This window comes from Colobus angolensis, unplaced genomic scaffold, assembly GCF_000951035.1.
Source record: "Colobus angolensis palliatus isolate OR3802 unplaced genomic scaffold, Cang.pa_1.0 Scaffold109, whole genome shotgun sequence".
Classification (NCBI taxonomy): Eukaryota; Metazoa; Chordata; class Mammalia; order Primates; family Cercopithecidae; genus Colobus; species Colobus angolensis.
In genome coordinates this window covers 2,890,550-2,911,548 of record NW_012111919.1, presented here as the reverse complement: position 1 = coordinate 2,911,548, position 20,999 = coordinate 2,890,550, and the positions used below count along the sequence as shown (strand labels likewise).

Here is a 20,999-nt window from a genome sequence, read left to right as displayed (position 1 = left end):
ATGGGCTTCTGTCTAACATGGAAGTGATGCTGTGTGACTTTTGAGGGTAGGTCATAAAAGGTGATGCAACTTCAATCTGGTACTCTTGAGACATTTGCTCTTGGAACCCAGCCACCATTTTCTGAAGAAGCCTAAAGCAGCCCATATTGGCACGCCAAATGGAGAAGGCACATGCAGGTGTTCCAGGCCAACAGCCTATGTGACAATAGCATCAGTCACCAGGCATATGAATAAAGATACTTCCAGATGACTCCTGCCCCCAGTGATCAGGTCACACCCAGTTGTTGAGTTTTCTCAACTAAGGCCCCAGACTTTGGATCAGAGATAGGCTATCTTTGTTGTGCCCTTTCTGATTTCCTGACCCACAGAATCCGTAAGCATAGTAAATGGTTGTCTTAAGCCACTAAGTTTTAGAGTAATATTTTAAGTAGCGAGAGTAACTGGAACACCCAATGTTTCCTGAGAATAGTTTATTTTCTTAAGTATGGTAACTAATAGCTTGTGATACATGTTCCTTGGAAAAACTGTTTGTGGAATTACTGGTTTTCTAATTTTTTAGCTTGCCATTCAAGGCCTTCATAGTGAACAGTAGGACAGCTTCAGTATTGGCCTGTGCATTTCCAGCAAATCAGTCTCCTCCCTGAATGGTATTTTATTTATAGTTTCTATATCAGTATTCTTTTACTCTTCTAGAAAGCCCTTATGTTTAGTTGCTATCTGATAGTCTCTTTTGTGAAGTGCCTGTTCAAATATTTTGCCCATTTTTCTATTGAGTTGTCTCTTACTGATTTGTAGAAGTTCTTTGTAAATTCTGGATATGTGCATGTTGGGAGAAAAATCTATATTTTATATCCTATGTGTATATATATGTTTCCCAACAACAGGCTCGTATTCAGAATACTATACATATGTGTATATATGTGTGTGTGTATATGTATAGTGTTCTCCCACTCTGTGACTTGCCTTCTGACTCTCTTAATAGTGTCTTTTGCTAAATACAAGTTCTTAATTCTAGTGGAGGATGGAATTTGAAAGTATTTTCCTTTTTTTTTTTTTTTTCTTTTTCTTTTAGATGAAGTCTTAAGTCTTACTCTGCTACCAGGCTGGAGTGCAGTGGCGCGATCCTGGCTCACTGCAACCTCCAACTCCCTGATTCAAGTAATTCTTCTGTCTCAGCTTCCTGAGTAGCTGGGATTACAGGCATGTGCCACCAAGCCCAGCTAATTTTTTTGTTGTTGTTGTGTTTTTAGTAGAGATGGGGTTTCATGGTATTGGCTAGGATGGTCTCCATCTCCTGATCTTGTGATCCACCCTCCTCAGCCTCCTAAAGTGCTGAGAGTACAGGTGTGAGCCACCACGCCTGGCAGTCTTTTCCTTTATGGCTAATGTTTACTATTACCTTGTTTAAGAAACCTTTGGCCACCCTAGGCTCATAAAGATATGTTCCAATGTTATCTTTTGGAAGCTTTATTATTCACCTTTCACATTTAGATCTATAATATACCTAGTACTGTATTTTGTCTATGATGTGAGAAAGGAGTCAAGATTCATTTATTTTCCACATGGATATCCAGTTGAACCAGCATGATTTATTTGAAGGACCTTCTTTTCCTTACTCCTCTGCAAGAACACCGTTGTCATAAATCATGAAGATACATGTTTGGATTTGTTTCTGGATTCCCTGTTCTTGTCCACTGTTTTGTCTATTTTGTCTGTCTTTGTATTTAATAATGGTATGTTTTTATTAAACCTGGGTATAGGGTAAAGTCCTCCAACTTTGTGGTTGTTCTTCAAACTTGTCTTGGCTATTATTATTATTATTATTATTATTATTATTATTATTATTATTATTTTGAGATGGAGTCTTGCTCTGTCGCCCAGGCTGGAGTGCAGTAACACGATCTCTGCTCACTGCAAGCTCCGCCTCCTGGGTTCAAGTGATTCTCCTGCTTCAGCCTCCTGAGTGACTGGGACTACAGGTGTCCACCACCACGCCCAGCTAATTTTTTGTCTTTTTATTGGAGACAGGGTTTCACTGTGTTAGCCAGGATGGTCTTGATCTCCTGACCTCGTGATCCACCTGCCTCAGCCTCCCAAAGTGCTGGGATTACAAGTGTGAGCCACCACACCTGGCCTTGTCTTGGCTATCCTTGACTTTTTACACTTCCACATACATATTAGAATTAGCTTTCCAATTTCCATTTCAAAAAAAAAGGAAAGGGAAAAAAACCTGATTTGGATTAGAATTTTACAAATCTAAGAATTAATTTGGAGTTTATACTAGTGAGTCTTCCAGTTCATGAATATGGTTTGTCCCCTCATTATTTAATTTCTCTCAGTAATATCCAGCAAACCATTTAGCTTTCTGTGTAGAGGTCTTGCACATCATTTGTTAGATTTATTCCTATTTGATTTTTTTGATGCTGTTGTAAGTGGTCTCTTTTTAAAAAATTTTATTTCCTAATTGTTGCTGGTATATAGAAATACATTTGATTTTCATATATTGACCTTTTAGCTAATGACCATGTTGCATTCACTTATTAATTCAATTAGTATATGTAAGGATTTTTTTGCATTTTCTATGTGTATCATCATGTTTGTGAATAATCACATTTCCTATCCAATCTAAATACATTTATATCTTTTTTTGGTTTCTTATTGCATTGGCTAAGACCTCACGTATGGAAGTGTTGATAGCAGACCTCCATATCTTGATCCCAAACTTAGAGAGGGTTTCAATATTTTACCCATAGTAAAACATTTACTGAAGATTTTTAGTACTTGTATTATATGAAAAAATATGTATTTCATGTTTATATTTTATGAAAGATTTCTTTATTTTTCACTTTTTAAGAATTTTTTCATGACTCTTGGATTTTATAAAATATTTGCTCTATCAATTGAGATGATTATATAAGTTTTTTTTACCCTGTTAATGTGGTAACTTAAACTGATTAAATGTTGAATATTTAAACAACTTTTCATTTCTGGTATATACACAATTTGGTTGTCATCTATTACCCTTTTATATAGCACTAGATTTGGTCTGCTAATATTCTGAATAGTTTTTGCATCTATCTCAACCTTAATTATAATGTACATTTTAAACTAAAAATTACAAAGAATTGCTGATTTCATAAAAAGAGTTGGGAGGTGTCTCTCTTTTTCTATTCTCTGGACAACTCTATGTAAAATTGTTATTATTCCTTTCTTAAGTGTTAATTTCATCTGGACCAAGAATTTTGTCTTAAGGTATAAGTCTATTAAGAGTCTTCTAGTCTTTTTTCTTTTTGTATCTCCTGGGTTCGGTTTGTTTGTTTGTTTGTTTGTTTTGGAATTTGTCCATGTCAAGTTTATTGGCATACATTTCTTCATAATATTTGTTTATTATTTTTTCATGTCTGTAGAATCTGGAGTGATATCCTTTTTTCACTTCTGATATTGATTGATTGTGCCATCTCTTTTCTTGAGAAGTCAAGGGTTTGCTTATTTATAGGTGTTTTCAAAGTAAAAACTTTTGGGTTTGCTAATCCTCTCTAATGCAAACTTTTTTTCCTATTTCATTAATATCTACATTATTATCTTTTTTCTATTTTCTTTATTTGGATTCGTTTTTTTTTTCTAATTCCTTAAGCCAAATGGTTCTTTTATTTGCAGCCTTGTTTTCTAATATATGCATTTCAAAACTTTGAATTTTCCTGCATTCATATCTTTATCTGCATTTCATACATTTTGTGTCGTATTTTCTATTCTCTATTGCTTCTCTTCTTTCTGCTTATTTCTATATTAATTATTTTCTATATTTTATTAGTTTGTTTCACAGTCTTGTAAATTCTTTCAGTGGTTACGAATTTTTTTAACAGATTTTTTAAAAGTTTTTCTGACTTTTCTAATTGTTCTCAATGGAAGATTATTTGGGATATACAGGTCACCAGCATGTTTATGTTGGCTTGTAGGCCAATTTTTAAAAATGATCAAAGTAAAAGTTCTGATACCAATTAAAAATTTTGTATTTCTGCCCTGGGCCTTTAAAAGTCAAACCTGCACTTGACCAGTCACCATATATTTTCCAAGTAGGTTTAATACTAGTGCCTAGGAATAGCACTAATGAAGGTTCAGACACATGCAAAGTATATGCTCTGCTCTGTGTCATTGTGGCACAATAACAGAGTCCACAAAATTGTCCACATTTGATATTATTATGTTTAAAGTTTTTGGCATTTGAGGAAGTTCTGCTGTGTGGCATTGTGGGACAATAACATAGTCCACAAAGTTGTCCACTTTTGATAATATTAGGTATAAAGTTTTTGGCATTTGAGGAAGTTTTAGAAGCTTCCTGTTCATCTTACATATGTAATAAATAATGTAAGTTATGATTAGATATTGTTGGTTCTTTAACTTTGAAAGAAAACCATCTTATTACCTCTTTTTCAAGTTTTATTGAAAGACTGGACATTTAATTGAAAACTATTTGTACATTGCAACACAAAATTTAAAAAAATTGTTATCATCTACAGTTCTTGCATGAATAAAGCAGTATTCTTACCAAGTAGCCAAAGTAAAACGCAGACATTTTACTGTATGCTGGAGCTGATTAAGATGTATTATTTATAACTCCACTTTCAAATATTTTATTTATTAGTATGGTCTTACTGTTCTCAATGGCTAACTTTATAATAAATATTGTAAGTATTTAACTACATAGAATCACTTAATGTATATTAAGTATATATTTAAACATGTAAATAAATCAGCCCATGACTTTATGTTTATATTATACATACTATAACAAATATTATAAATTTGAACCTCTAAAATTTATACTAGTCAAATTATCTAGGTTTGTATGAGATTTAATTGGAAAAGAAACCCTAGAAGCCCATTAAGCAAATTAAAACCTATATTTAGGAAAATAGTCTTGTCTAAGATGCACAAATTGTATCCATGCTTAGTTTTTATCTAGCGCAAGTCTTGCTGCTTACCAAAATTGATTTTGTTAAAGATTGCTTATTGCTTATAGGCTGAGGCTGAAGGCGTGCCATTATCCTTTACCAATATATAATTACAACATACTGTCCTTTGTTAATCTGACACTTATTTGAAGAACTGAACTACCTTGGATTCTTAGGTAAGAAAGAGTTTTAATTCTCGTGCCTCAGATTTTCCATTGCTGCTTTTACATGGGTGTGTGAGATTCAGAAATATGAGAGTGAAGTAAAATAAAAGATGCTTTATAAATGCATGGAATTAGGTGCCTGCAGGGGAAGCTACACAGCAGCTAGCCAGCATTTTAATTCCATGTTTCTCAGCTGTATTTTATTTGAGGTGTTAAGAGTTGTACTTTTTTGTTTTCCAATGTTTATAGACTGAGCTTGATTTTCATATCTACTTGAATTCTCATTGATTTTGTGGCTAATCCATCTCCCAAGATGTCATTTACTTGAAGTTAAATATTGATATTTATGATTTGAATATATTTAACAACTTTATAGTTAATAACTTTAAATTCTCTTCTGGTGAAGGTATTCAGTTTGGCCAGTGTCTTCTCAGTCAGTGCTCTAATTTAATACAGTGTTTACTGCTAAATCTAATGCTGTTTCTAACACATTATAAAGGTCAGAACTTATATAAATATACTGCAGTTTGTGGTAGTTTTGGAGATTGGGCTACAGTGGTATTTATTAGTGAAGTAAAAGGTCAGTCCATAAGAAAAGATGAAGTGATACTTTATTTAGTCCATATATTTTTAATGGACAGTGAGTGGTCTCCACTTTCTAAGTGAGGATTTTTCATTTTTCTAAGTATTCTCAAGAGAATCAGTTTTGGACTTTTGGTTTAACATAGAGGTTAGAATAAATATGTTTATTTCTTCCTAAATTCACTAAATTGACAGAATAAACAATAAAGGAATAAAGAGAATGGAAGAGGCAATACAGCATCAGGCTAGAGAAGTGAAATTTTAGAAATGTTAGAAAAGAAATGCATAAATTATAACCAACTTAGAGCAGTTTTGATGGAACTTAATATTTGATCATTATATTGAGTTACAATTTATTTAATTATTCCTTAATATTGAGTCATATATGTAATTTTTTTAGTGTCTGATAATGAGTTATCATAATTAACCATTCATCTATCAATTACCATTTAGTTTTTTCAGCTTTTCACTGTTAAAATTAGCATTCCATGTATCAGTCTTAAAATATTTTAGGTTCTTTTCAGAATGGAATGACTGAATCAAAGTTTATACCTTTTATGAGTATTAATCCATGCTGCCAGATTGCCTTGCAAAGCCATTTTTATTGTTACTATCAATGTGTGGAATTTCCCATTTCACTACTTCCTAGCCAGCATTGCATTTGCCTTAGGATGTTCAATCTGGGAAGGGACACATAGCCCTTGCATCAGTTGCTTGTCTGTGGTGCTGTGGGAAAGTGTGGCATGACATGACATGACAAATTTTACCAAGTGGAGCTTAGCTGTGTGCCTTTACCACTGCCACCTTGTAATAAAGACAGATGCTGTGAGTTTAAAGGAAGAGGTGATTTCCCTTACTTACCTGGGGTGCTCAAGGAAGGCTTCATGTAACAAGTAGAATTTGAGCTGTGTATGATGGGGGAAAGATTGATAAAGAAAAATTTGCACAGACACATGAGAGGTATATCAGTCTGGATCAAACCAGAAGACAGAAGCCACATAGTAACTAAAATTGTTAGTTTAACTTAAAGAATTACTAGGGTATGATAGGAGAAAAACTATGAAGTCACTCTATAAAGAGAATTCCAAAAGGTACCCTAGGGCTGAGGAAAAGTACCCAATGAAGGACAGAATTGAAATGAGGTTCAGACCTCATTGAAAGTGTGGCTATAGCCCATTGGATGGTAGAGAAATTTGCTGGGTTGTCTGAGCCAAAGCTGGTGCACACAGTGTCAGCAGGTGAGTTAAGACTGGTAGGAGAGCATGCAGAGGGAATCAGGGCAGTGCAGCAGGGCCACAGTAACAACCCTTGGGGTGCAAGTGAGTTGAGGTTGGCTAGTGAGTAGAAGGAGTTGGAGCACCACTTTAGATACCACTGGAATTGTAAGTTGGAGAGGCCTCCCTGTGTAGCAATCTAAAGCACTGCTGTGTACAGCTTGGGGCAAGGCAATATACCAAGCTGCTGTATGGAACAAAGGTCAGGTGGCTGACTGGCCAAGCCGGTGCATGTGGGCTGAGGAGAGGGGATGGGGAGTAGCCACCTGGTCTGGGGCTCCTGGATATGGTGCTGCTGCTGCCTGAGTAGAGAGCTGGAGAAAGCAAGCACACAGCAGCTAGCCAGATGCTGGAGAAAGCTTTCCCCTGTAGGCACCTAGTACTAGAGCAGTGTTGTTTTTCAGCCTTGGCATTATTGGCCTTCAGGGCTGGATAATTATTTGTTGTGGGGAGCTGTCCTGTGTATTGTAGGATTTTTTTTTTTTTAATTATACTTTAAGTTCTAGGGTACATGTGCATAACGTGCAGGTTTGTTACATATGTATACTTGTGCCATGTTGGTGTGCTGCACCCATCAACTCGTCAGCACCCATCAATTCATCATTTATATCAGGTATAACTCCCCAATGCAATCCCTCCCCCCTCTCCCCTCCCCATGATAGGCCCCAGTGTGTGATGTTCCCCTTCCCGAGTCCAAGTGATCTCATTGTTCAGTTCCCACCTATGAGTGAGAACATGCGTTGTTTGGTTTTCTCTTCTTGTGATAGTTTGCTAAGAATGATGGTTTCCAGCTGCATCCATGTCCCTACAAAGGACGCAAACTCATCCTTTTTTATGGCTGCATAGTATTCCATGGTGTATATGTGCCACATTTTCTTAATCCACTCTGTCACAGATGGACATTTGGGTTGATTCCAAGTCTTTGCTATTGTGAATAGTGCCGCAATAAACATACGTGTGCATGTGTCTTTGTAGTAGAATAATTTATAATCCTTTGGGTATATACCCAGTAGTGGGATGGCTGGGTCATACGGTACATCTAGTTCTAGATCCTTGAGGAATTGCCATACTGTTTTCCATAATGGTTGAACTAGTTTACAATCCCACCAACAGTGTAAAAGTGTTCCTATTTCTCCACATCCTCTCCAACACCTGTTGTTTCCTGATTTTTTAATGATGGCCATTCTAACTGGTGTGAGATGGTATCTCATTGTGGTTTTGATTTGCATTTCTCTGATGGCGAGTGATGATGAGCATTTTTTCATGTGTCTGTTGGCTGTATGAATGTCTTCTTTTGAGAAATGTCTGTTCATATCCTTTCCCCACTTTTTGATGGGGTTGTTTTTTTTTTTTTTTTTTTTTTTTTTGAGACGGAGTCTCGCTCTGTTGCCCAGGCTGGAGTTCAGTGGCGCGATCTCGGCTCACTACAAGCTCCGCCTCCCGGGTTCCCACCATTCTCCTGCCTCAGCCTCCCGACTAGCTGGGACTACAGGCGCCCGCCACCTCGCCCGGCTAATTTTTTGTATTTTTTTTAGTAGAGACGGGGTTTCACCATATTAGCCAGGATGGTCTCGATCTCCTGACCTCGTGATCCGCCCGTCTCGGCCTCCCAAAGTGCTGGGATTACAGGCTTGAGCCACTGTGCCCAGCCTGTTTTTTTCTTGTATATTTGTTTGAGTTCTTTGTAGATTCTGGATATTAGCCCTTTGTCAGATGAGTAGATTGCAAAAATTTTCTCCCATTCTGTAGGTTGCCTGTTCACTCTGGAGGTAGTTTCTTTTGTAGGATATTTAGCAGTATCCTTGGCCTCTATTCACTGTATCCCAGTAGTTCCCCAAGTTTTGACAATGGAAAATAGCTCCAAATATTGCATATGTCCTCTGAGGGCAAATTGTCGCTAGTTGTGAACCACTGCAATAGAGAAATCTCACAGCAGTGGAACAGTGGAGGGGTAAAATATAAGCTCTCCAGAAACCTGCTGAGAAAACTTCTTCCTTCTGCAAAGCCTCTCCAGTGCACTCTATTGACAAAGCTTAGCATCATGTCAACTGGCAAAGGAAAAATATTTTAAAGGCCCAGATCCACTTTTCCAGATAAGACAATGAACGATGAATTTGGAGTAGAGAGGCAATAAACTGACAACTATACAAAGTGCAGTTGTAGAATTAAATATGGTTGGAGAATTAAATATGAGCAAAGTTGTAGAAGCAGAAAAGCATAGGGGCACTAGGGAAATTCAAGGATGAGAAGACTAAAGTACAAGGTTGATGTAAAGTGGTAAGAGGAGAATAAGCTGGAAGGGCCCTTTGAATCTTAACTCTGGAGTGCTTTGAGTGAGTGGAGGAGAGGGGAAGAGAAAGACAAAGACCAATGAAGGTTTGAGATTTGGTGCTGTCAATAGATGAGGAAGGCAGAGGCAGAGGTGGAGGAGTGATAGAAATAATTGGGGCCTATATTTTTGCACATAACAGATTACTCAGGAAATGGTTCATGATAGTATATCCTGGTTTTTTTTTTTCCACCTATCCATTTCATAATTTAATGTAGTGCTTTAATACATAAAATATGCTTATTGGGGCCGGATGTGATGGCTCATGCCTGTAATCCCAGCACTTTGGGAGGCCGAGGCGGGCGGATTACCTGAGATCAGGAATTCGAGACTGGCCTGGCCAACCTGGCAAAACCCCATCTCTACTAAAAATACAAAAATTAGCCAGGCGTGGTGGTACATGCCTGTAGTCCCAGCTACCCAGGAGGCTGAGACAGGAGAATTGCTTGAACCTGGGAGGCAGAGTTTGCAGTGAGCCAAGATCATGCCACTGAACTCCAGCCTGGGCGACAGAGGGAGACTCTATCTCAAAAAAAAAGAAAAAAATATATATATATATACACATACACACACACACACACACATATGGATATGTATATATACATACACACACACACAGCCACACACACACAGAATTTGGGACAAGAGAAGAGTAATACAAGGAAATAAGAGACCATAGGGAGTTCATTGTCCCTCTTACTCTTCTATGGGGAGAATGCAAGGGCAAGCCAGAACCTCTGCACTTTCTCACTAGGTGAAGGTAGGGGAATATGTCTCGTGGTAATGCACAGAGCTAAAAGAAAATTCCAGCAGAGGGAAAGTGGAAGTTACAGTTTTGACTCAAACGCCTCTATAGTCTTTCCTTTTGCCAAGGATATGTCTCCTCCTTTCTAAATACTCTTGTGGTTTGTTTTGCTTGTCTTGCAACCTTATATGCAGCATCACTGAATGGTCTTAAAGTTTCCCAGATGTCCTTGTGGCATTTCCTTCTAGGTATATTGAAATTTGCCCTTTTTTATTCTTGAATTTTGTCCTTGGCTCAAGGCTTTACATTTTACTGACTCTTATACTGCTTTTCTCCCCTTATTTAGAAATGGACTCAGAACTCAAGGAAGAAATTCCTGTGCATGAGGAATTCATTTTGTGTGGTGGAGTCGAAACCCAGGTTCTAAAATGTGGGCCCTGGACTGACCTGTTTAATGATCAAAGTGTCAAAAGGCCTAAGCTGCTTATTTTCATTATTCCTGGTGAGTATGAAAGTCTGGATGAGGAGACTTTTTGTAGATACTCCTAACTCTGTCTGATTTTAAAGTATAGAGAATTTGGTAAATATAGAAAACCTTGGAGAAGGAATTAAAATCGCTAGACCCATTGTTAACAACCACCCTTAATATTTTGATGGCTGGACTTTGTGTTTTTCTTCTATGTATTTACATTATGTTGTCTGTTATGTGTGTGTGTATTTGTGTGTATGTTTGTGTCACAGTTGGAAGTATATACTATATATGCAGTTTCGCAATGTGGTTTTTAAAGCATTTCTTAATATTTAAAACTTTATCAATATTTTTGCCAGTTTTCTAAACTTTTTCTGCTTCATTTCAACATGATTATATGTTTATTATAGAATATTTGGCTGGGTGCAGTGGCTCATGCCTGTAATCCCAGCACTTTGGGAGGCCAAGATGGGCAGATCACAAGGTCAGGAGAGACCATCCTGGCTAATGTGGTGAAACCCTGTCTCTTCTAAAAAACAAAAAATTAGCTGGGCCTGGTGACACATGCCTGTAGTCCCAGCTACTTGGGAGGCTGAGGCAGGAGAATTGATTGAACCTGGGAGGCAGAGGTTGCAGTGAGCCGAGATCACGCCACCATACTCCAACCTGGGCAACAGAGCGAGACTCCATCTCAAAAAAATATTTAAAAACATAAAAATTTTAAAAAAGTAAAAATTAAAAATTAGAATATTTATTCTGATGTTTGGCAGCTGAGTCACTTGTAACTTTTGCTAGATCACTGTCAATAGAATGTTAGGGACAGATGCTTGAGCAATGGCAGGTATTCGAAATGCATTTTAAATTGTGAGTTTGAACATACATGTTTATTCTTATTCTGTGAATTGCCAGTTTGAAACCCTTGCCCATTTTTCAATTGTGTTTTCAATGTTTTCCTTATTGATTTTCAGTTGATTCTTACACAACTGTAAAATTGTGTTATATCTGTCATACGTGACAAGAATCTTTCCTGGTTTGTCTTTTGACATCATTTACAATGTTTATTTGATTGTATATAAAGTATCATTGTTATGTGGACAAAATGCTAAGTCTCTTACTTTAAGATTTCAGGGTTTTACGAGTTTCTTAGAGAGGAACTTTCCTCTCTAAGAAGGAAAGTTGGCTTTCCTACTCCAAGATTATAAAACAATTCTGCCATGTCTTCTAGTGTTTTTACAGTTTCTTTTGTCATCTTGAAATTGATGCATCTAGATTTTAAGGGCAGGGACTGAGGAAGGGATCTAGTTTTCTTCTCCCTCTCCTTTGATGGCTTATTGCATGGTCCACAACCATTTATTATATAATCTGCCTTTCTCCTACTGGCTTGCAATGCTAACTGTATCGTAAAGTAGATTATCCTGTGGCTGGAGTCTCTTTCCATGTTTTTTGCTTCTTCATGTGTTCTTCATGTTTTTTAGTAGCTGCAGTTTTATGATACTTTTACGTATTTTTTGGAACTTGTTCATTTTTATTCTTTTCCAGAATATTCTTTAGCTTCTTTTCTTTTGGCTGCAGAATATATTTTTTGGCTTCATTGGGAGGAAAAAAAAAAGCTTAAATGATCTTTAAAGTCAACTTTCCTAAAATTGATCTCATAAAGACAGAGAGTAGAATGATAGATAGTAGAGACTGGGAAGGGTGCAGGGCTGGGAGGAGGGATGAAGAGGTAGGTAAACAGGTACAAACATACAAGTTAGATGAAAGGTGTAAGTTCTATTGTTGGACCTTATTTATACCAACAAAATTGGCATAGTCAGGAGAGTAGACTGACTATAGTTAACAGTAGTGTATTGTATTGGTATAAAGTAGCTAGAAGAGAAGCCTTGGATTTTTCTCAACACGTAGAAATGATAAATACTCAAAGTGAATGTACTAAAACACCCAGACATGATTGTTACATGTTCTATACAGGTAACAAAATATCACATGTACCCCGTGAATATATACCATAAATATCAATATATTTTAAAAATAAATAATAACCAAAAAAATCAGCTTTTCTAGTTCCAACAGATGTTCTCAGAGGCAACCACTTTTAACACTGGTATATTCCCGTGATATTTACTCCACATTCCTTTATTATTTATTTATTGATTGATTGAGACAGAGTCTCACTCTTTTGCCCAGACTGGAGTGCAGTGGTACGATCTCAGCTCACTGCAACCCTCCACGTCCTGGGTTCAAGCGATTCTCCTCTATCAGCCTCATGAGTAGCTGGGATTACAGGTGCCTGCCACCGTGCCTGGCTAATTTTTGTAGTTTTAGTAGAGACAGGGCTTCACCATGTTGGCCAGCCATGTCTCGAACTCCCGGCCTCAAGTGATCTGTCTACCCTAGCCTCCCAAAGTGCTGGGATTATAGGCGTGAGCCACCATGCCTGGCCTTTACTCATTTCTAAATGAAATACTTGTATTTCTTCTTCTTGAGTTGTTTTTGTTTTGTTTTGAGATGGAGTCTCTCTCTTTTAGGTTGGAGTGCAGTGGTGTGATCTCAGCTCACTGCAACCTCCGCCTCCTGGGTTCAAGCAATTCCCCTGAGTTTTTAATATTAGATATTGTCTGTTGTCTTCTTCCATGAAAGAAAAAGGTTAGCTTTCTTATACTTTCCCTTCTCCATACACAGTCGTATACCCCTCCTTCTCTATCTTCCTAGTATGGGAACATTGCAGTTTTTTGTTAGGTCAATATTCAGTGTTTTTATTATTATGACTATGTATTATATTATGTATATTATATTGTATTGTATTATATTATACATAGCTAAGCCTATAGGGAATTATGCATGATTTTCCTTTCTTACATATTTTTGTTTGTTTTCCCTGGGTTAATGATGTTCTGTTTTTTTTGCTTAGTTTTTTGTGTTTTAATCACTCATTTATCCTAGAACTATTCTCTAGAAGTGAAAGAAAATTCCTTTCAATGCATTTGAGTAATCAGTCAGTTTTCGGAATGCTCTGTCCTTTGGCTCCTGTCTGGACTGATTGCTCCCCAGGCCTGCTGTACAGTTGCCATCCTGGGGACTTCTGTCACTTTCTCCCGGCTTGGATCCCCCATTTCTCAAATCCCACATTTTTATGTTTCTTAGTTTATTCTCTTGTTTTTGGTAGAGCGCACATCTTCTAGTAGCTTCCTTAGAAGAGGTACAAGAGAAGTAACACAGCATGCTAGATAGTGTCTTAGACTCTAGGTTGGAAATAATTTTTCTATAGGAGGAAAATGGAGGGCGTTAAATAGAGGGCATTAATCATTGTTTTCCAACACTCAGAACTGCTTAGAAGAAGTATTGGTATCATTTCTGATTTTTGCCTTTTGTATGTAAAGCTTCTCTACCCACATTTTGGAGACCTTTTCTTTGTTCTGAGATTCTGAAATTTATCAGTGAAGCACATTGGTGTGAGTGTTTTTTCATACAATGTAGTTGGGTTTTGGTGGGCCCTTTTAAGCCAGAAACTCATTTCATTCTAATAGCTCTTTGTTTTTCTTTTCTTTTTTGTAGTCTCATGTTTAATGGATGCAATATCATTTTCTTTTCTTTTTTTTTTATTGCATTTGTAAGAATTTTCACTGTGTTCCTTTTTTTTGTTTGCATTAGTCTTTAGTTTTCCTCAAATGCCTGGCAATCTTTGACTATCCATTCATGTTTAAGAGGAAGACAAAAAACAAAATGGAAGCTCTGCACTCAGAGCTGGGGCTTATCCAAAGGTGTGTCTAGGGTAATTAGCCATCCTAGCTTGCTTAGGACCAAGAGTTTTCTAGGACATAAGACTTTCAGTACTAAAACCATGACACTCTCAGGCAAAACAGAGGGGTTGGTCACCCTAGGTGATCGATTAAGGACCCAGCATTTCATTGAGGGATTTCCAACTTCGAGTGTCTGAAAGCTCTTTCTTTTATTGTTCAGTTTTCCTGGGGAGGAGTCTTTCAGGCTCCTGTTTGAGGAATGGAAACCTGTCTGTTAATGTTCAGAAAGGAACAGGGGAAAGGAGGTGTTGGGAGTTTTGGTGTTTGATTATGCCTAGTCCAACCTCTTCTCAGTATGGTACTTCCATTCTCAGCTGGACTAAGATTCCTGATCCAGAATTTCTCTTTGTTTTAACCACTTCTGGGAATAAACTATTCTTCTGCCAGGATGTAACAGTCTTTCTGAAAGTCAGTCCAGCAGCATCTATTAGATAAAAATATACGTACTTTTCCAGTAGTGAAGGAGAGTTTGAAATTATAGGCATGGCAAGTGCTGGTTTGATGGAGCAGAGGTTGGAATAGCATATAGCATAGGATAGAGAAAATAAGTAGAAACATTATCTTCAACTCGACAGGGGATATCCTTCTAAGGTTAGAAAGAAGGAGGTGAAATTGGTTACTAAAATGAAGAAGTGTAAAGGCATATCAGAGGGAAATGAAGTCTCCTGCTTCCTGACCGCTGTTTTCTCTGTTGACAGTTAAGATCATGTTTTGAATGCTAATCATTTCTAGCTCATGAAAAGATCTAGGCCTGTTGTTCTAAAAGATCTACGCCTGTTGTTCTTCTAGGATCAGAAGTATTGCTTGAGAACTTTAAAAATGCAGTTCCTGGGCCTTATCCCTGACCAGAAAGTCTGGGGGTTGGGCAATCAGTGTTTTAACAAGCCCTCCAGGGGACTGTGATATGCATACCTGATCCAGGGTGGAGTCATGGGAATGAGTTGCTTAAGTTTAATGTAGGTGAAGTTCTTTGGATTTGATCATAATAATGATGATGGGACAAAGTTTTTGACTCAGTCAGTCTAACTGGATTTTGAAATGTCCTGACGTGACATGACAAGTGAAACTGTCATTTAAGGGTCAAGGCTTTCAGGCAATGTGTGAGTGACTAAAAAGTTGATAGATGGCAATGGATGGCTTGAGTCTTAAAGGAGAAGAGGTTGTTCTAATAGTGAGGTGAAATAGTAAGTGGGACAGACAACCCACCCACTTCCCCACCTGGGGATAGTATTTAGTCACTCACTCTTTTATCCCAGGTGCTAGGAATGCTGTGTTGCATTAAGTCTTTGCTCTGATTGAGTTATATGTGGTGTTAGAGAAGAGTGACTGAGGTCTCTGCTGAAGAGGATTGGAAGGAAGACAGCCCATTACAGGGGAGAGCCAGATTTCAGATAGGTCAGGAGATAAAGGGAGCATTCAGTGAAGACACTGAGGATGGAGGGAAGCATAAAACATTTGTAGTTTGACAGTCTCATTGTTTATAGTGCTTTGACATTTTCAGATCACATTTCATTTCCTAGTGTTCTTTTATGTTTGCCCTGCTCAGTAGTTTGTGGGATTTAGAATTGTATTTTCTTTTCTGGCAGGTTTTTGGGGAGCTAATGTATTTACACTGTGGGAATAATCAGGATAACAGTATTTCAAGGATTGTGAAGCCATTATCACACCATGTTATGTCCATCTCTGATAGATTGACATAACATTTCATTTTAAATCACATTGCTTTTGCAGCTAGCAAAATTAATTCTTCACTTCTAAGTTAGTAATGATAATGGTGAGTGAGTGATCAGATTGAAGAACTTTTAATTTAGTTTCATTTTTTCCAATGAATTTTAGATCTTGGATTTCTGTAAAGTAACATTGTCCTTGGACTTTCTTTAAGTAGTGAAATGAACAAAGGGAATCAAATTGAGAACTCACCAGAGTACATTGAATCATAATTCTTAGGAGGTCATGTGGAGATAAAAGAATCATGTGAAGTATCGAGTGCTGTGAGTACAGTGGTTGGAGATCCAGCAGATAAGGCTCCATGAATGAGTCCAATAGGTCTGTCTACATGGCAATCTATTATATAGATACTGTGCCATATTAACTTGATATGTGGCAGTTTTCGTTCCCTTCCCTACAAAATTAACTGGAAGGCATAAGTCTATACTTGCAGTGTTGTATAGTTGGAGTTTATTAGCAGTCAGGGCCTAGAGATGATCCCTACAACTTCTGTTACACATTGCATGGGTATTTGACTGATTTGACTGTTACGAGCATGTTCAAGTGTGTGTTTATAACACATTTTGATGTAAACTTTTGATTAAATATTTCACTTGCATGTCTGCATTGGAATGTTTTCCAACATCCTTACACTTGGATCTCCCCTGTACCCCTCCATGTGTGTGTCTTGTTTAGTTGCATAAACATGGACCTTTTAATTTTCTTTGTGGTTTTTTAACAAGGAGGTTTAAGTGGTGAAGTATGAAGTACTGTATGCAATGGTATTTAAGCATTTTGCATTGCATTTTCCACTTCTGTGTCTGTTATGAGTTAGACCTTTATGTTACTTGCTATGCATTCAGTTTGAAAGGATTTATTGTATGTAAGTGCCATGTGCCCAATCTAGTGCTGCTTGGTGCCACTGGATACAGGGAACTATAGCAAATGATGGCTACTTTTAAAGAAGTTAAACTTACAAGTTTGGTACGTTATACATGCTACAATATTAAGTATATTTCTGACAGGATAAAACTTCCATTTTTTCTGCATCTGTTGAGGATCATATGATTTTTCTTTTATGGTTGGTTAATGTGGTGGATAATGTTAATTTTTGAATGTTAAACCAATCCAGCATTCCTGTGATAAATCCCACTTGGTCATGATGTATTATGCTTTCAACATTTTGATGGACTCAGTTTGCTAAAATTTTGTTTATAATTTTTCCGTCTTTGTTCACAAGAGATAGTGGTCTGTAGTTTTCTTTTTTGTTTTTCTTTTTGCAGTGTCTTTATGTGGTTTTGGTATGAGGGTGATGCTGGCCTCATAGAATGAGTTAGAATATATTTCTTTCTTGATATGGTTTGGCTGTGTCCCCATCCAAATCTCATCTTGAATTGTAACTCCCATAATTTCCACGTGTTGTGGGAGGGGCTCAGTGGGAGGTGATTGAATCACGGGGGTAGGTCCTTCTCATGCTGTTCTTGTGATAGTGAATAAGTCTTATGAAATCTGATGGTTTTATAAAGAGGAGTTCCCCTGCACACACTCTCTTTCTTTTTGCCTGCTGCCATCTGTGTAAGACGTGACTTGCTACTTACTCCTTGCCTTCCACCATGATTGGGAGGCATCCTCAGCCATGTGGAACTGTGAGTCCATTAAACCTCTTTTGTGTGTGAATTGCCCAGTTTCGGGTATGTCTTTATCAGCAGCATGAAAACAGACTAATACATTTCTCTTCTATTTTCTGAAAGAGTTTGTATAGATTGGGCATTTTTCTTCCTTAAATGTTTGATAGAATTCACCAGTGAAGCTGTGTGGGCCTGGATTTCCTTTGTGGGAAGATTTTTAACTTAAATTCCAATTAGTCTAATCAATTTAGGGCTACTTAGGTTATCTGTTTCTCTTGAGTTTGAATAAAATATGTTTGATAGTTTCTGTCTTTCTAGAAGTTTGTCTATTTTATCTAAGTTGCTAAATGTATTGCTATGAAAATTTTCATATTTTTCCTAATTACTCTTTTAAGATAGAAAACTTTTTTAAAATTTAAATCTAATTATGCCTTAACCCTGCTCAATCTCTTTTAATGTTACTTAGATTAAAAGCCAAATTACTTATCATGGCCCAAAAGGTATCACATGGTTGTATTTTTCTTCCTCTTCAACCTGATCTCATACAAGATTTGATATCTCTCGTTATGCTTTAGCCACACTGATAGATTAGATGCAAAGGGAGGAACCAAGGATTATGGACTGTCTCCCATTTCTTCAAGAGCTAAGATCTTTATTTCTTGAGGACCTTCTCCCTCCTTAGTATTTATTCTCTTCCCTCAAATTTTCACAAGGCTTATTTCTTGCCATTTTGGGGTCTTGGGTAAATGTCACCTCCTCAGACCTTTTTTTCACTCTATTCTCTTCCCTTCTCTATCATGTGACCCTATTTATTCCTTTTATAGGAGTTCTCACACTCTTTAATTATCTCACCTATTTAGTTATGTGCTGTATATTCTCCCATTAGTACATAAATTCCAAAAAGGCCCTCATCTGTCTTTTGCCTGACATAGTGACTTTCATACAGTAAGTGCTCAATAAATAATTGAGGGCTAAAAGAAGCTGTAATTCTGAATAGAATGAATGAACATAAGTAATTGGCATCATCATTTACTTGATGATGATAAAACTGTGGATCAGAAAGCTTAAGAACTCAGACTTAAACCCAGAGATAGGGAGAAAACTTTGTTTTATTCATTTATTTATTCTTCCTCATTAAAAAAAATATGTTAAGTTCTGGGATACATGTGCAGAATGTGCAGGTTTGTTACATAGGTATACATGTGCCATGGTGGTTTGCTGCACCAATCAACCCATCGTCTAGGTTTTAATGCCCTCATGCATTAAGTATCCATGGTCTAGTACACTCTGTTTTTTGTATATCCTGTCGTTGTAACTTACATCTAAATCATGGGGTTATCTTTGATGTCTCCTTAATGTTACACCAGTTTTTAATTGTTATAATAGCTGTAGTATTAATAGCTGCCATTTATGCAGCCCCTACTATGTACCAAGTTTTGTTCTAGTGGCTATCCATTCGTTATTTCTAATGAAAAATGCTAACTACTATGTAGAGATATTGTAAGACTGACTAAAACAAGGAATGCAGAAGATCCTACACCAGATTACTGATGTTTTTAAAAAATTCAGTATTATGATTTTCTTTTGTATATACTTCCAGTCATCAAATATTTATTTATAACTTGCCATATATGTGATGTTGGCTAGGTTATTTAACCTCACTGTACTCAGTTTCCTCATCCATAAAATGGAAGTAATGATAGTGCTACCTCATATGATAATTAAACAATACATGTAAAGCACCTAAACACTGCCTGGCATGTAGTAAATTATAGCACCTAAAAATATTAGCTATTATTATTTTCTAGCCATATGAAGAAATCTATGAGCAACATAAAACATGTGAATATGAGGTATAACACATTCCTAGAAGGTTATACTCAGTAATATAAAAATATACAATTTTTATAAATTAATATATTAATGAGATGAAATTTTAGTCACAATCCCAAAGAGATTTTTCAAAATTGAAACTACTGAAAATAACCCTAAAGTGTATGAGACCAGCTCAGAAAATTTAGAGAAAGAAAAATAAAGGGAAGGAATTTGCCCTACCGATTAACATATCAAAAAAAAAAATGTAATTAAGACAGTATGGCCTGGCAGAGGAGAAAAGGAAAAATAAACTGAATTATTTGGTATAGGAATTAGCAAGCGAATGTAAAAAGTTAGTATTGGGTCAGAAGATATTTCAAATCAGTGCAGAAAGAATGGATTATATAATAAATGGTCTTGGAACAATTGGCCAGTCACTTGGAAAAACGTTGGATTGCTACTTAGTATTTTATACTAAAAAATATTCTAAACTTACTGAAGACTTAAATGCATAAAACATGAAACAGTGCCACCCACAACTTCCATAGATGTTACAGCCCCTGTGCTGGTATGCCCTTCCTCCCTTCTTTCTTCCTTAGCTATGCAGTGGCCAATAAACTGACCAAAGAACATATTTCTGCATTTGAGGAAGTTTTCATCCTATTTGACAAAGAAGCCAAAAGCACCATCACAAAAAAGAATTTGGAACTTGGGTCACTAGGTCAGAATGCAACAGAAGCAAAATAATGTGGATGCTAATTTGGAACTTGGGTCACTAGGTCAGAATGCAACAGAAGCAAAATAATGTGGATGCTAAGGCCATTGTATACTACCATTATAGCTAGACATTGTTGTACAAGTTTGAATACCTAACATTTATATAATACTATGTTTCAGGCAGTGTTACAACGCTTTACATATATCGATTCACTTACTCTTCAAATGAGGTAGTACCATTATTACACATTTTGTGGATGAGGAAACCAAGGCACAGAGAGGTTAAATAGCTTGGTCAAAGCTCACACAGTTGCTAAGTGGCAAAGCCAAGATTCCAACCCAGGTAGTCTGGCTCCAGAGTCTATGCTCTTAATCACTTTATTACACTGCTTATGTATCAAACTGAAAGACGTAAACAATTGAGTCGAAATCAGTGAAATTTGACAAGGATGACAGTGGTTATTTACATCAGTGCTCCAGAACCATGTCATGTAATTGCAGAGACCAGAAAGCCTAACAGCATGAAGAAATAGATAAACTGATCAGAGAAGTAGATATTGATGGAAATGGACTAGTAGCTGTGAAGACTTTATATAGATGATGATTACAAGATGAAAATCCCATTTCGTTGTAATTTCCCCCTACAGATATATCAGATTGAATGTTTTTAAAAAGATCATTTATTTATTCTGTTTCTTTATAGCAAACTCATGTCAAAAATACCTTCTGTACACATATAAGAAAAATCTACATGTACTTGTGGACGTTTGTTTCCCCAAAAGATCAAGCTGTGCACCTGTTTATAATTGTATTATTAGGG

General features: G+C 36.8%; 1 protein-coding gene across 7 annotated transcripts in view; it reads left to right on the top strand.

The window, feature by feature from the left end:
- The window catches only part of LDAH (lipid droplet associated hydrolase), a 155,957-nt gene that overhangs the window by 9,982 nt on the left and 124,976 nt on the right, over positions 1-20,999 (top strand). For 3 of the 7 annotated variants that reach the window (XR_001002737.1, XM_011950632.1, XM_011950609.1), the window contains exon 2: positions 10,393-10,548. The exons of 2 other annotated variants lie outside the window; for them this stretch is intronic. Coding sequence is in view for 4 of the 5 variants with exons in the window: in XM_011950632.1 (XP_011806022.1) it covers positions 10,395-10,548 (154 nt within the window). In the remaining variant the exon portion in view is untranslated. Of the gene's footprint in view, positions 1-10,392; positions 10,582-20,588; positions 20,603-20,999 lie in introns of those variants that run through there. 2 more of the 7 variants (XM_011950625.1, XM_011950618.1) reach the window with 2 other exon arrangements.